Source organism: Cetorhinus maximus, chromosome 13, assembly GCF_964194155.1.
Source record: "Cetorhinus maximus chromosome 13, sCetMax3.hap1.1, whole genome shotgun sequence".
Taxonomy (NCBI): Eukaryota; Metazoa; Chordata; class Chondrichthyes; order Lamniformes; family Cetorhinidae; genus Cetorhinus; species Cetorhinus maximus.
The window spans coordinates 66,347,826-66,364,544 of record NC_135891.1 but is presented as its reverse complement, the minus strand read 5'-3'; the positions used below and the strand labels follow the sequence as shown (position 1 = coordinate 66,364,544).

Here is a 16,719-nt window from a genome sequence, read left to right as displayed (position 1 = left end):
ACGTCGTAAATTTAGGTGGCAAAGCCAGGGAACCAGCATTTCCCTGAGATTCTGTGAACATTCTCTGTGGAAACATAAAAGTGTTCCTTTTTTAACCCTTTCTTGTAAAAGACACAGATTAGCAATACTACCTAGGAAAGCAGCAGTCCATCTATCACTAAGATAAAAGCAAAATACTGCGGATGCTGGAAATCTAGAACAAAAACAAAAATACCTGGAAAAACTCAGCAGGCCTGACAGCATCTGCGGAGAGGGATACAGTTGACATTTTGAGTCCGTATGACCCTTCATCAGAACGAAGACATATAGAAATGAGATGAAATATAAGCTGGTAGAAGGGGGTGGGACAGGAGAGTTCGATAGGGAGCCAGTGATAGGTGGAGGCCAAGAAGAGACTGCCAAAGATGCCATAGACAAAAGGACAAAGGGGTGTTGACGGTGGTGATATTATCTAAAGGATGTACTAATGGGGACATTAAGGGAAGCAAGCTAGTGGCAGATGGCCCTAGTGCAGGTGGGGTGGGGGGAAGGGATTGAAATGGGCTAAAAGGTGCAGATGAAACAATAGATTGAAATAAATTTAAAAATAGGCGGGAAAAGAAAAAAATGTAGTGTAAAAAAAATAATAAATTATTGGAAAAAGGGGGATCGGAAAGGGGGTGGGGATGGAGGAGAGAGTTCATGATCTGAAATTGTTGATCTCAATATTAAGTCCGGCAGGTTGTAAAGTGCCTAGTTGGAAGATGAGGTGCTGTTCCTCCAGTTTGCATTGAGCTTCACTGGAACATTGCAGCAGGCCAAGGATGGACATGTGGGCATGAGAGCAGGGTGGAGTGTTGAAATGGCAAGTGACAGGGAGGTCTGGGTCATGCTTGCGGACAGACCGAAGGTGTTCCACAAAGCGGTCACCCAGTCTGCGTTTGGTCTCTCCAATGTAGAGGAGACCACATTGGGAGCAGCGAATGCAGTAGACTGAATTGAGGGAAGTGCAAGTGAAGTGCTGCTTCACTTGAAAGGAGTGTTTGGGCCCTTGGACGGTGAGGAGGGGGGAAGTAAAGGGGCAGGTGTTGCACCTTCTGCGGTTGCATGGGAAGGTGCCGTGGGAGGGGGATGAGGTGTAGGGGGTGTTGGAGGAGTGGACCAGGGTGTCCCGGAGGGAACGATCCCCCCAGAAAGCCACCAGGGAGGGTGAAGGGAAGATGTGTTTGGTAGTGGCATCATGCTGGAGTTGGCGAAAATGGTGGAGGATGATCCTTTGAACGTGGAGGCTGGTGGGGTGATAAGTGAGGACAAGGGGGACCCTATCATGGTTCTGGGAGGGAGAGGAAGGTGTGAGGGCAGAGGCGCAGGAGATGGGCCGGACACGGTTGAGGTTGAGTCCATCTATCACCTCTGGCAAACGGACGGTGTTTGATGTATTGTGTGTGAAATTCTCAAGATTATGTACAGGCAGTGATTTGGATCACATACTGACTCTGTACAGCATAAACTGTCCAGGAAGGCCAATAAACCTGAAATAATAACAAATCACTGAAAAACAGACAGTAGATCTGTCGAGAGAGAAAAACAAGAGACAGTGCTTCAGGTGGTTGACGAACAGGAGTAAAGCTGTGGAAAAGAGAAGGCAGGCAAAGAACAAGAAGGGCAAGGTCTGCGACAGGTTGGACTAAATAGAACCCCTCCTTCCCACACCGCCCCTTCCACCAGGTGTTCACCCACCCTAATCTGTTTATCCTTATGCCAATTTGCATGTGGCTATGTAATAATGCAGAGTTAAAACTCCTGAAGTCATGTCCTGTAATTTAGCTCCTAATTCCTGGTACTCTCCAAATAGAATTGGTTGCCTATTCTTTCCGCTGTTGTTGGTCCCAACATAGAGCATAGGGACTGGATTCCATCACCCCCCGCCCCCAGCCTCCTTCTCCAGTCCCCTACCAGAATATAAATGCGTAAAGGCATCAGTTGAGTTGTGATGCCCTCATGCCCGACTGGCATCTCCAATCCTGAGGGAAGGAGAAATGTGAAGGGAAAAATGCTGACACCATCGATCTCCCAACTGTGTTTATTTTATACAGTGACACAAACTGGAGTGAACTGCCGAGAGGTAAAGAGATTTGAGAGTCTAAGTACAAAAATCACTGCACGTTAGTGGACATGTACAAAAAGTGATCAAAACGGCTAATGGAGCATTGGCTTTTAGCTAAACTGCAACAATGGGGAAGTTCGGCCTCAGTTGTATAGAACTATGTATTCAACTGTGCCTGAAGTGCCGCTTCAGTGTTGGACACACTATGTCAGGGAAGATATATTGACTTGAATTTTGTTGAGCTTATGATGGTGAAGCTGTCATTGTTCGCCACCGTTGCAATAGTGAGAAGCCCGGGAACTTTGGGGAAGTACACATACACTGTAGCACGTAATGGAGAAGTTGTGGTGGGCCTTCTGAGCTGCTCCAGAGGTTTCACTAATGCATGGAGTCGACCTTAAGGTTAAAAGGGAAGAAATGGCCCTGGTGAGAATTTGGGCTGCTTGGGGCAGTTTAATGTGGTTCTGAAACTGTTTATCTATAACTTTTTTAAAAATGACTATAAATTCATGATTTTTCAAACTGTCTCTGATACCATTTAACTGATTTTTAAAACTAAGTATAAATTTATGAGTCACGAAATGCATTTCTGTAGCTTTGCCCTAGCAGTGCAACAAAGACCTACATAACGCTGCATATTCCGGGGAAGGGGGATGGAGGGCTCCCTCCAAACCCCCCACCTCAGGAGGAAAGTCAGCTTCGCTCCACATCAGCCCGCCCCGCAGCTATAACATGCTGCAGGCGCCCAAAATTGGTGAAGGGCGGGTATTTTGCGTCCCTCATTGGGAAGTCCCACCCTCGGGAGCTGCCAGCCAATCGGATTAGCTGGCAGTTCCAACAGTCCCAGCAGCACCAAGATCTCATTAGTGGGCACTGCCGGGACCGCAAGAAGACCCAAGAAGACGGCTAAATGGATTCCGGAGTTTTGAAAAATTCATTCATGGGATGTGGGCGTCGCTGGCCAGGCCAGCATTTATTGCCCATCCCTAGATACCCTTGAGAAGGTGGCGGTGAGCTGCCTTCTTGAACCGCTGCAGTCCATGTGGTGTAGGTACACCGACAGTGCTGTTAGGGAGGGAGTTCCAGGATTTTGACCGAGCGGCGCTAAGGAACAGTGATATATTTGCAAGTCAGGGTGGTGAGCGACTTGGAGGGAACTTGCAGGTGGTGATCCCTGCAGGATTCCTAGCCTCTGGCCTGCTTTTGTAGCCACAGTATTTATATGGCTAGTCCAGTTCAGTTTTTGGTCAATGGTAACCCCCAGGATGTTGATAGTGGGGGATTCAGTGATGGTAATGCCATTGAGCATCAAGGGGCGATGGTTGGATTCTCTCTTGTTGGAGACGGTCATTGCCTGGAACTTGTGTGGCACGAATGTTACTTGCCACTTGTCAGCCCAAGTCTGGATATTGTCCAGGTCTTGTTGCATTGCTGTGGTGAGGTAGTTCTGGGGTATTGGGTAGAGAAGGTTGGCCAGTTTAGGGAGGGGGAAGGGGTTGGGGTGGTGGGTTTTGGTGAGCAGGCGGGTAGGAAGAAAAGGGGGTTACATCCTTAGGGGGGCTGCCTTCTGATGCGCAAAGGGCACCCACCGAAAATATACACCCCTCCTTCCCACCCTTTTAAAAACTTTATAAGAAAAACTCACTCCCACCAGACTGCCCACACCAACTATATTATTCCATGGGCAGTGTATTATTGGGGTCAATTGGCTTGTTAACAAGCTCAATTGACCCTTAATTATTTATTTAAATATGGTGGGCAGGTTACAAATTTTGGTACTCGCCCACCTACTATGATATGGAGGTGAGCTTGGGGCTGGGCAGGAAGTTTGTGGGCTGGGCACCCACCCTGTTTTACATTTTTACATGCCCCCCCCCCCGCACCCCGCCGAAAACACAAGGGGCCCACATAAAATCCAGCCCCTGATTTTCTCAAGGGCAGACTATAATGCTGACTGCTACCTGTGAAGCCCATGCAGCATTCTCCAAGAATATGACCGCATGTTGAATTGGCACTATCCTGAAGTCATACAGCCCAGCCAGCAGATGTCATGCCAGGATTCTGAGTTTGGACAACACAGGTCCTGACAAACTCTGTGGCCTCTACCAACTTGGAGTTGGGGACCTCCATGTTTCTTGACAGCAACCAGAGGCTGTCTGGCAGGCCAGCTCATGCACTCAGCATCTGGGCGTGCATGCGCATACTCTATCAATCCTCCTTCGACAGCATCTGCCAAACCCGCGACCACTACCACCTACAAGGACAAGGGCAGGAGACACATGGGACACCATCACCTGGAGGTTCCCCTCCAAGCCACTCACCATCCTGACTTGGAACAATATCGGCGTTCCTTCAGTGTCACTGGGTCAGAATCCTGGAACTCCCTCCCTAACAGCACTGTGGGTATACCTGCAGCGGTTCAAGAAGGTGGCTCACCGCCTCCTTCTCAAGGGTAATTAGAGATGGGCAACAAATGCTGGCCTAGACAGTGATGCCCACATCCCATGAAAGAATTTTAAATATCCCATCTTAACGACGTCCTCATCTGAATCCCCTATAGGAGTACTCATTTTCAACCTTGCCCTCTGATGTGCTGGCAAACAAACCATCCATCACCCTGGTCTGACTGCAGACCACTAATGCCCTGTGACTCACCATGTGCAGATCCCAACTCTATACTAGCCTTCAAGACACATGCAGTGCCAAAAAATGAACTGGTGGTTGTATCAAAGTAGGTGGCATGATCTCTTTCTCGATGCTGTCGTTCTCTCTCTCTTCCTCCTGGAGCTCCTGTGGCTGTGCAGGTGGCAGTTCTTGGATGTGTGAAAGCAGGAACTCAAAAAGGGGAAATCTGGGGTGAGGGAAGGGGGATGGGGTGAGAAGCAAGAGCTCCATAGTCACACCATACCAAATAGCAGGATGAGGGTGATGAGGGAGTTGAGAAGGGGCATAAGGCTGGAACATATTGTCATCTTCAATGTTCTCAGTGATGTTGGGTGCCACGGGCTCCATCACAGCTGGATCCATGATGCTGAGAACCATCTCCTCCCGAGGGTTCAGGAGATGCAAGTGAACTTTTCCCTCACTGGTTCTGCTCTGCTCCCATTTATTGTGTGCCACCTTGTCCTGTAAGAGAGAGGGACAAATCGCTTTGTCAGGGATTGTTTTGCACTGTCATTGGGTGATGTGCCTGCCAAAGCTGAATAGCTGTGTTGGGGGATTTCTCAATTACGCTTCTTGGGGTCTGTTAATTTGCTGAGGGCTTCCTGTTAGTGTGGCCAAAAGAAAATAAGAGAAAGCCACGAGACCCCAGCTGGAGGCGAAGGCACAGTTGATTTTATTATCGTTACAATGAGAGATGTAGACTACACCAGAGTCACATCTAACCAATACAAGCATGTATCCAGTTTTTATGGTAAGACAGTTTCATTCATTGCTATGGCTAGCAATACAGCGGAGATAGTAAACAATACGCGGAGATTGTTTCCCATTTCATATTAACGATTGTACAGTCAAGTTCATGTTACAATGCAGCCGGAGGTAAACTCTGATAAGTATTGATAGCCTGTTAACGATCGGAGGTGAACTCCGATGAATATTGATAGTCTACTATTGTCTACTTACAGACATCCATCTCTCTTTAACTGCCCTCCCGGAACAAGGTTATGTGTGTTCACAATGCCCAGACGGTTCCGATTATTTTAAACACACAAAATGCACATACAACCCATGTCAACGTCTGTCCCTATCTTACACAGATTTACATTATTAACTAGCTCAGCCTATTACCTTTGTTCTCAACTGATCCAGGTTTGCTCACGAGCAGCAGGGGTCCAAGCACCGGCACTAAGGAGTAGTCCCTACATACCTTTCCGTCTAGTTAATGTCGGTGGGGGACCCACCACACAGCCCAGGAACCATGTTCCCTGACTAAAAATTCCCCACAACAGCTGGAAGTATGTGGAGGCAGCAGGAGGTGGGTGTGAGGCTGGCATCATTTGAAGGTGCATGAGTATAAGGTGGAGCATCTGAATGTTAGGTGTGATTCCTGAGTGCCAGGGATTGCTGCTGGGTGAGTGATGGCAGTATGGTGCAGCGTGAGAAGTTAGTGGTGCGATGGGGAGGTGAGATCATGTGAAGATGCATTCACTGACCTTAACCATGCATGTGAGGTCATTGGGCTTTGGGTAGCACTGCTGCCAGGTCCTTGGGTCCAGACTCTGGGAATTGACCTTCCTGGCCACCTGCTCCCAATTCCCATCCAAAGATGGTCCTAGAGGCCCCACTGACATTACAGGGACCATGTCTTCTCTCCTTGTGCCTATATTATTGTGTTGTTGGGTTGGGGTGCTTTCAATAGCTCCCAAAGACTGCCAGCTGCAAACACCCTAACTTTATTGTAGCATATTTAGAGTTATGAGAACACTCCCTTATCCATGCTGCTTTCTCCTTGGCTCTCAGATCACATGCGTATATGTCACTTCCTTCTATGACATCGCAGACTATTACAGTTAACTCTTTATGGGACTTAGTCTAACATTTCCATTATACCACAGTAACCACCTACACCACCTGCCTCCATTAGTCCTAACACCATGAAAGATATCTTTACTAGTTTTCAGGTCTCTCTATTCTTGCTTTAGAATTGTACCATTTAGTTTTGATTGCCTCTCCTTGTTCTTTCTTCCAAAATGTATTATTTCGCACATCACTGCGTTAAATTTTCGTCTGCCATTTGCCCATTTCCCCATTCTGTTAATGGCATCCTGAAGTCTGTTGCTGTCCTTCTCACTTTCCCAAGTTTTCTGTCATCCTCAGATTTTGAAATTATGCCCTGTTTTTCCCAAGTCCAGGTCTTTAATCTATATCAAAAAGAGCAATGGGTCCTAATACTGCCCCCTGGGAAACACCACTAGATCCTTCTCTCCAATCTGAAAAACAACCGTTCATCATTTTTCTCACTTTCCACCATTTAGTTCATTTTGTTTTCTTGCTGCCATTGTCCCTTTAATCCCACAGGCTTCAGTTTTGCTAACAACTCCATTCTGCATTATTTAAAGTTATTCTTATAAAGCTAGAAATCTTTTGGACAAGAACTCACAGCAACAATTTATGTCAGCCATGGCTCATTGGTTGCTCTCACCTCTGGGTCAGAGCTGCAGTTCCCTTGCTATAACTTTTAACATTGGCAATCTGGTTTTGCTCAACTGAGCAGACTAAGACCATCTCAATACACATCCCTTTCTACACAACATTAACCCATAAGGGTAAAGACTTTAGGTCATTACAATACATACATCAAAAGGGTCACCAAAATCAGAGTTTAGAGTATATAATCTCACTGTCACTTTACTGCACTACTGAGGGAGTGCTGCATTGCTGTAGGTACCGTTTATCATATCAGCTGTTAAACCGAAGCCCCACCTATCCTCCCAGTTGGATGTAACGGCACTATTCTAAAGAACAGGTGAGTTCTCCACCATGTCCTGAGCAATATATATTCCCCAGCCAACATCACTAAAACAGATTATCTGGTAATTGTCTGCTTCTTTTGGCCAGTTCATTCTGAATCCCTCTGTAACCAGGGAATTTAGGTCTTTACAGTTGCATGGACCTTCTGCATTGAGCAACCAGTTCCTCTGAAGCACAATTCAGCGTTTTATTTCTTGCTCAGTCATCAGTTCCTCAACCACACGCCTCGAAACTCCCAGTGAGGGAACTTAGAAATCACAGGATGCTTAAGAAAAACCACTCCACAGCACAAGGAGGAAACGGTGATATAATGCGATAATTGGGGAATGACAAGGGCTGGGTTCCTGACAGGTTTGGTTCAATCACCTAGTCTGAGTTTAAATTCACAAGACAGATCTGCTTGAAGGTTCGAATAACGAACCTTTCAGTCTGTTTGATCTCATCCTTTCAGAATACAAACCCAATCAGCTGTTCCATGAGAATATCCAGTTGTTTCTTAAACTATTCAATATCCTGGCCTCAACCATTCACCTTGAAAGCTGTTACTGCTGTTCATCACGCTTAGTGCCTGTCTTTGATTTGACTATCACTCTGATCCTGGACAGATGCCAGGATGAGAGTGATAATAGTGACCATGAAACTGCTAGATTGTGTAAAAATCCATCGAATTCACTGATGTCCTTCAGAGAAGGAAACCTGCCATTCTTACCCGGTTTGGCTTACATGTGACTCCAAATCCATTGTAATGTGGTTGACTCTTAACTGCCCTCACAAATGGCCTAGTAAGCCATTCAGGTGTATCAAACCGCTACAGAAAAGTTTAATAAGACTAAAACCAGACACAAGAAGGGTGCACCCTGCCCAGTCATCCCTGCAAAGTCCTCCTTATTAACATGTGTGCACTTGTGTCAAACCTGGGAGAGCCTTCTCACAGACTCATCAAGAAACAGCCTGATACAGTCATACTCACCGAATCACTACTTTTGGTCAATGTCCCAGACTCCTCCATCACCATCCCTGGGTATGTCCTAACCCACAGGCAGGACAGACCCAGCAGAGGTGGCGGCACAGTGGTATACAGTCAGGAGGGAGTTGTCCTGAGAATCTTCAACATTGATTCCCAATACCATGAAGTCTCATGGCATCAGGTTAAACATAGGCAAGGAAATCTGCTGCCGATGACCACCTACTGCCCCACCCTCAGCTGATGAATTAGTATTGTTCCATGTTGAACACCACTTGGAAGAGGACTGAGGGTGATAAAGGCTCAGCATGTATTTTGAGTGGGACACTTCAAAGTCCATCACCAAGAGTGGCTTTATAGCTGGCTGAGTTCTGAAGGACATATCTGCCAGACTGGGCCTGCAACAGGTGGTCAGAGAAGCAACAAGAGGGAGAAACCTACTTAATCTTGCCCTCACCAATCTACCTGTCGCATTTAGATCTGTCCATGATAGTGTTGGTAGGAGTGACCGCCACGCACAGTCCAGGTGGAGACAAAGGGTGGTATTTTAAGTCCCCCCCTAAAAGAGGTCTGGGAGGAGGGAAACATAAAATCAGGTCTGAAGACTGTCACCTTCCCACCTCCCCTGGTATCTTATCAATAGCAGGATAGGTGGTGGGAGGCCCACCTGCTCATAGTCAACTGAGGCCCTAAGTGGCCAATCTTCCCGCTGATGGGACAGATGGACACTTTGCCAACTCAGAAGGCTGCTCAGTAAAAGCTGGCGGCCCCTTTGTTGGCTCCGGGAGGGTCCCTCCAGGTTGGGCACCCTGTGACGCACATAGGGCACCCCCGGCATCAAGCGCTGCCCCTGCTGGAAGAGCAACCCCGCCCCCCCCAACCCACTCTCGCAATCAACGCCACCCCTCACTGGGGCCTGCCTAATTGGTCCAACCGAGGTTTACCCCAATTACCTTTACTCCAGGCCTCCTCAATGGTCCCTAGTCAGGGGACTACAACTCCCAGTGATTAGCCAGCAGCTCTTAGAGGAGGGACATCCCGTCTCTAAGGGGTGGAAGCCACGAATTATTAGTCGCCTGAAAAACGTAAAATTCAGTCATGGCTTCCAAGGCCAGCGGAGGTGGAGTTGACCCTGACTTTCTTGTGGTGTATGGAAACACCGCCTCCACATTGTATCCTGGCCAATGTCTTGTCTTCACACTGAGGACACTCTCTAATGTGTTTTATGGCACTGCTGCTGTGCTAAATTAGATTCTGAACAGATCAAGCAACTCAAAACTGGGAATCCATGAGGTGCTGTGGGCCATCAGCAGCAGCAGATTTGTATTTAACCACAATCTGTAACATCATGACCTGGCGTTTCCCTCACTCTACCATTACTATCAAGCTGGTGGACCAACTCTGGACAATGAGAAGTGTAGGAGGGCATGCCAGGAGCAGCACCAGGCATACCTAAAAATGAGATGCCAATCTGCTGAAGCTAAAATACAGGACTGCAAACATAATAAATAGCGGCAGCAGCATGTGATACAGAGAGCTAAGTGATTCCACAACCAAAAGATCAGATCTAATCTCTGCAGTTCTGCCACAACCTGGTGCCAATGGTGATGGACAATTAAACAACTAATGGGAGGAGAAGGCTCCATAACCATCCTCATCCTCAATGATGTCAGACCCAAAATGACAAGACTGAAACCTTTTCGACAATCTTCAGCCAGGAGAGCTGTGTGGATGATCCATCTCAGCCTCCTCCTGAGGTCCCCAGCATCAAAGGTGTCAGTCTTCAGCCAATTCGATTCACTCCACATGATATCAAGAAACAGCTGAAGGTCCTGGGTACTGCAAAGGCTATGGGCCCTGACAATATTCCGGCAATAGTACTGAAGACTTCTGCTCCAGCACTTGCTGCGCTCCTAGCCAAGCTGTTCCAGTGCAGCAACAATACTGGCATCTACCCGGCAATGTGGAAAATTGTCCAGGTATGTCCTGTACATAAAAAAGGACAAATCCAACCTGGCCAATTACTGATCCATCAGTCCCCTCTTGATCAACAGTAAAATGATGTAAGGGGATATCAACAGTGCTATCAAGCAGCACTTGCTTAGCAATAACCTCCTCTGTGAGGCTAGGTTTGGGTTCCGCCAGGATCACTCGGCCTCTGACCTCATTATAGCCTTGGTTCAAACATGGACAAAAGAGCTGAACTCCAGAGGTGAGGTGCGAGTGACTGCCCTTGACATCAAGGCAACATTTGACCGCATCAAGGAGCCCTAGCAAAACTGGAGTCAATGGGAATCAGGGGGAAAACTCTCCACTGGTTGGAGTCATACCAAGCACAAAGGAAGATGGTAGTGGTCGTTGGAGGTCAATCATCTCAGCTCCAGGACATCACTGCAGGAGTTCCTCAGGGTAGTGTCTTCAGCCCCACCATCTTCAGCTGCTTCATCAATGACCTTCCCTCCATCACAAGGTAATGAGGCCAGAATTGGTAATGTTCGCTGATGTTTCCACAATGTTCAGTTCCATTCGTAACTCCTCAGATACAGTATATGTCCATGTGCGGCAAGACTTGGACAACATTCAAGTTTGGACTAATAAGTTTAAGTAATATCTGCGGCACACAAGTGCCAGGCAATGACCATCCCCAACAAGAGTGAATCTAACCATTGCCCCTTGACATTCAATGGTATTACCATTGCTGAATCCCCCACTAGCAACATCCTGGGCGTTACCATTGACCAGGAATTTAATGGGCCTGTCATATAAATACTACCTGTCACGACAACAGCAGATCAGGAGCTTGGAATTCAGAGATGGAAAATACTGTGTTTCCAAGAGCAGGTCGGAGGCTGGGAATCCTGTGGCAAGTAACTCACCTCCTGACTCCCCAAAACCTGTTCACCATCAGGAGTGTGATGGAATACTCCCCACTTGCCTCGATGAGTGCAACTCCAACACTTAAGAAGCTTGACACTATTCAGGACAAAGCAGTCCCCATTTAATTGACATCCCATCCACAAACATTCACTCCCTCCACCACGAAAGAACAGTAGCAGCAGTATGTACCATCTACAAGATGCACAGCAGAAACTCAACAAGCCTCCTTAGACAGCACCTTCCAAACCCACAACCACTGCCATCTAGAAGGACAAGGGCAGCAGACACATGGGAACACCACCAACTGCAAGTTCCCTTCCAAGCCACTCACCATCCTGAGTCGGAACTATATTTCCATTTCTTCACTGTGGCTGGGTCAAAATCTTGGAACTTCCTCCTTCAGAGAACTGTAGGTGTACCTGCACCACATGGGCTGCAACAGTTCAAGATCACAGTTCACCACCACCTTCTGAAAGGCAATTAGTGTTGGGCAACAAATGCTAGTCTTGCTAGCGATGCTCAAATCCCATGAATGAATAAAAAATGGATAAAAAACCTGACCCTGCTGTATGTCCTAACCTTGACCTTTAACCTGACCCTGTGCCCTCTTCACCTGCTGCTTCCAGCCTATCCATTTACCTTGTCTCAGTACATCTCCTTAAGATTCTCTCCAACACATTCTTTTTCGAGGCTGAAGAGCATATCAAACCATTTCTCAGCTCTTTCCCTGACTAACATGGACTGACCTCCTATGCATGAGATCTATTGCCAACTAGCCGCCTCATGCTGTGGCGAAGGAACAGTATCCCATATTCACGGAGCAGCCTGACCAGGGCCCTATGTAACTCCACAATCACCTCTGGCACTTTGAACTTAACTAGTTTGACAGCATAAACAATCATCCTATTAATGTTGTTTATCAGCATTTGACCTCAATGACCCTCCCTGTTCCTGCGTGGAATGGTGACCCAGGCAATAGATGGCACAGCCCTGATCAGAAACTATGCTCAGTCAATGAGGCCTCCTACAAAGGCTCCCTATCACTATCCTGTGCACTGAAATGAAGCTAAATGTTTGTTGGTCATTTAAAGCCAAACCCCTGTCAGGTTCTCCAGCTTGGAATCAACAGGAACGTCTCTGCTGACTTTCCTTTCAGACCTGACTCCCTTTGCGGATTTAAGACTCTCGTTCTTATTCATTGTTTTCAGACCAAAATTGATCAGATAAAATAAAGGACAAGCCATAGCGTAGCAACAGCTGTGATTCAACTAAAAGGCCCGTTACCACCTTCTCCGGGTAACTAGGAAGGGACAACAAATGCCAACCTTGCCATTGTTGCCCACATTCTGACAACAGTCCGGCACTCTGTACAGCACTTGGGTTGATTGGGACTTGAATCAGCAACTTGTGACTCAGAGGTGAGGGTGCTGCCCCTGAGCCAAGGTTGACACATGACAGATTGGCATCATGCAGGGTTGAAGGCTGCCATGTGATCACATCCCAATCATAATCTATAGCTTCAGAGGAAGACAGTGGCAGAGGGATATTAGGAATAAGGAATGGAACCCTTTCCCATTCATGCAGATTTAAATATGAGCATCTGAACTTACCTAGTATGAGTTTGGAACCTTCTTCAATCTGGGAGACACATTTGCCTGTTTTTATTTTGCTGCAAGCTTCCCAAAAGTCTCAGATTTCTTCAAAATGGTGTTCCACTGACCTCTTCCCGTGAGGTGCAGGTCATGCTCTGTTGATTCTGTACTGAACCAGGCCGATAGCCTCTGCATAGTAAAATCAGAAACAGTTGTAATTGTTATAATCCCAGCTGATGTTACTACTGAACAAGTCAGATCCCTGGGTGGAACCCGGCTTGATAGATCCTAACTTTTATTTTTTGATAAGAAACATGGATAGTGGCTGCTGAACAGAGTCACAGAGTCTGCTGATGTAGTTTCAACGAAAGAATAAAACATGTATTAAACAAGAGAAAGATTAACTATATTACACTACTCCGTCACCCACAACCATACCTTTACAGATATATACAGACTTGTAACACCCACCAATGCAAATATAACTTACTGAAAACTAACTCTAGTTCCTAACATAATGTTTTCACTTTGTTATGTACAGGGTGGAAAACAAATATTCCTTGTTGTCCTTCAGCCCAAACCTCAAAAGAACCTTCTCCCTCTGCATCAGTGTGAAATTCTTCCTTTTCCTGAGCGATGATGCTACTTAAGTACCAATGGGTGCTGATTAAGGGCCACTGGAAATGGGAATGACGCTGTCCAAAATCATTGCAAAGTGGTCACACAGCCAACTTCTGTGCACCCCCAGCTTCCATCAGCAATACAGAGAATGCTGGAAATACATAGCCTGTCAACAAACATCTACACGAGGAAAGGACAGGTTATAAATTGGTTGTCATGTTTGCCCACACAACAACAGTGAATGTACTTAGAAATTAATTAATGGTGCTGTATAAATGCAAGTTATTTTTGACTATTGTTACCTGTTTAAAAATTCAGTTCACTTGCATCTCAGATAAAGTGAGGTAGTTGATATTACCCAGTGGAGTGAGCTTTGAGTCAGTGCTGGTATTCCCACTGTGGGTCAGAAGATTTTGAGACCCACTCCAGGCAGCCCGAAGAAGCAGAGATGACCACTGGGTTTCTGATTACTGGACAGACATCCAGCGAGACACATTTCATCTGAAAGTGGATTGCTCACCCAGGCATTGGGAGTTTGGGGTCTGCTTAACCACTTGTCCACGTGCAAAGGGACTCCATTCAGGAAACAACACAAGAGCACAATCAGTTGGATGCAAAGCAGTGAAAGACTTTCACAAACTCAAACCTTTGAAGTGTAGTCACTGTTGTCGTGTAGGAAAACACGTCAGCCAACTTACACACTGTAAGGTCCCACAAATAGCAAGATAATCTGCTTTGGCCATTGGCCAAGAGATAAGATCCAGATGCCAGGGAGAGTTCCTCAACTCCTCTTCAAAATAGTGCTTTTTAGTGATGTCCACTTGAGGGGGAGGATGAGACCTCAGCTTAATGTTTCATCCAAAAGATAGCACCTCTGACAGTGCAGCACTTTCTTGGTCCTGCACTGGAGTTTCAGCCTGGAATCTGAGCTGACATCGCTGGAGTGGGGGGTGCGGGGGGGTTAACCCACAAACTCTGTGACTTAGACAGCAGAGTGCTAACACTAAACCAAGGATGACAGTGCATTACCCCTTAACACTGTGACGCATAGAATCATTGAAATCTACAGCATGGAGGAGGCCATTCAGCCCATCATCTCTGTGCCAGCTGAAAATGAGCTATCCAGTCTCATCCTAGTTTCCAGTTCTTGTTCCGTAGTCCTGTAAGTTCTGGCACATCCAGTCCATATCCCAGTGAGTTAAACATGAGTATTTCTGCCTCTACCACCCTTTCAGACACGGAGTTCCAGACCCCCACCACCCTCTAGGTGAAAATATTGCCCCTCAAATCCTTCTGCCAGTTACATTAAATCTCTTCCCCCCTCCCGGTTACTGAGTTAGGTCCTTCCTATCCACTCTATCTAGACCCCTCATAATTTTATACACCTCAATTAAATCTCCTCTTAGCTTCCTCTGTTCCAAAGAGATGAAGATGCTAGAAGTCAGCATTGTTCACTATGGGTTTGAGTAGCCCAATGCTCCCAGTGCTGAGATGGGGCTGTGTTTTACAGCACTGAGTCACCTATTGCAGACAGGGAGGGAGTACAGCACATTGCAGATTCATTCCTACCCCCTCCCTCTCAGCCCGCCTCCTGGTCATGTGACCATCCTCAGCAGGACCCGGAGCACATGACTTTGAGGTCACGTGACCTTGGGTTCGGGCTGGAATCCGGATTGGGGTGAGTGAATGGGAGCCGGAGTGAGTCAGGGGAGGGGATCGGGACAGCGGCTGCCCGCAGTCCGCTCGCTGCATTACTGGCCACGGGGGTAACCGTGTCCGGGCTCGATAGCGGGGCAATTCCCGGCGCTGGGGATCGGCGAGGGGCAGGGGATGGGTAGGGGGTGATAGCGGGTGGTGCGCTGCTGTTCTCCCCTTGCCCACCCCCACCGCTATGTTGGGGACCTTTGGGGCAGAGCCTCCTTCATGAGAGTCTGTGTCCTTGTAGGGGGAGGGCTCTGAGGAGCGGTCCCCGCCCTGGGGGCTTTTGTTGGGGTTGGGTGGTATAGTAATCTCCAGCCCTCTGCCACTCTGAGTTGCTTCTGTGTGGCTCTATTGGGGACACTCTCACCCTGAGTCAGAATTGATTCAAGTCCCACTCCAGGGACTAGGACACTAAATCTAAGCTGACATTCCCGGTGTAGTACTGAGGGGGTGATGTAGTGCTGTCTTTCTCCTGCCACGTTAAAGTGAGGAGCTATCTGCTCTCTCGGGGGTGTGAAAGATTCTATGGTACTGTTTTGAACAGAATTTCTTCCGGGTGTCCTGGCCAATCTGGTTCATAACCTGCTCAATATTTGCAGTGCCAGAGAAAACTGCAAAGTTATTACTCATTGATTTTTTTAAAAATAGCTCTGCTGGTTTCTTTCCCACAGATGGTTTCTCTTGTGCTGTTTGCTGTGTTGCTGAAAGCCTTTCTTATTGAATCTGCTCCAGCCAAGGATGAGGTCGCTTACCTCCCAGGCCTGGCCAAGCAACCCAGCTTTAAGCAGTACTCTGGATACTTGAATACATCTGAAAATATACATCTCCACTACTGGTGAGTGATTTAGGTTCACTTTCTAAATTGAGTGTTTAGCTTAGTTTAACTGTTTTGCATCCACTTCCTCTACACTAGAACACAGCAGCGGCAGTGTTTGCTGACTACCAGATAAACTGACTGGCACAATCCAAAGTCCAGGACTACGTGCCGAGGGACGCACTAAAGCTTGGGGCAGCTGCCGCAAAGGCGCAATGGGGAAGGGTCGCTGTCTAAGACCTTTCTGCCACAGTGCACCGAGGGGCTGGGAACTGTATAGACCCCCTCGGGCTGTACAGCTCAAAATGAAAGGCTGTAACTGATTGTAATATTGTTTGTACTGATGCACCTGGTGATACATTTTGTAAAAGTTGAACCAGATTGTACCCTTGTAATGGTGTTTTTGGAATGGTTTGGAATGTGGTTGAAGATATTTTGAATAAAGCATATTTTTGCAAAAAAAAAAGATAAACTGCAGCAGCTCGCCAAGGCTCCTGCAACGGCAGCTTTCAAATCTGAATGAAAGACATTGCCAGCAACTGCATGGGAACACCACCACCTGCAAGTTCCCCTCCAAGTCACACAGCATCCT

The 16,719-nt window shown here is 47.1% G+C and overlaps 1 protein-coding gene across 3 annotated transcripts in view; it reads left to right on the top strand.

Moving 5' to 3' along the window:
- Positions 1–15,203: 15,203 nt before the first annotated feature.
- ctsa (cathepsin A) overlaps positions 15,204–16,719 on the top strand; it is a 53,798-nt gene continuing 52,282 nt past the window's right edge. For all 3 annotated transcript variants that reach the window (XM_078555477.1, XM_078555478.1, XM_078555476.1), the window contains exons 1-2: positions 15,204–15,290; positions 15,985–16,148. In XM_078555477.1, coding sequence (XP_078411603.1) covers positions 15,985–16,148 — 164 coding nt within the window. In that variant the 5' untranslated portion in view covers positions 15,204–15,290. The remainder of the gene's footprint in view (positions 15,291–15,984; positions 16,149–16,719) is intronic.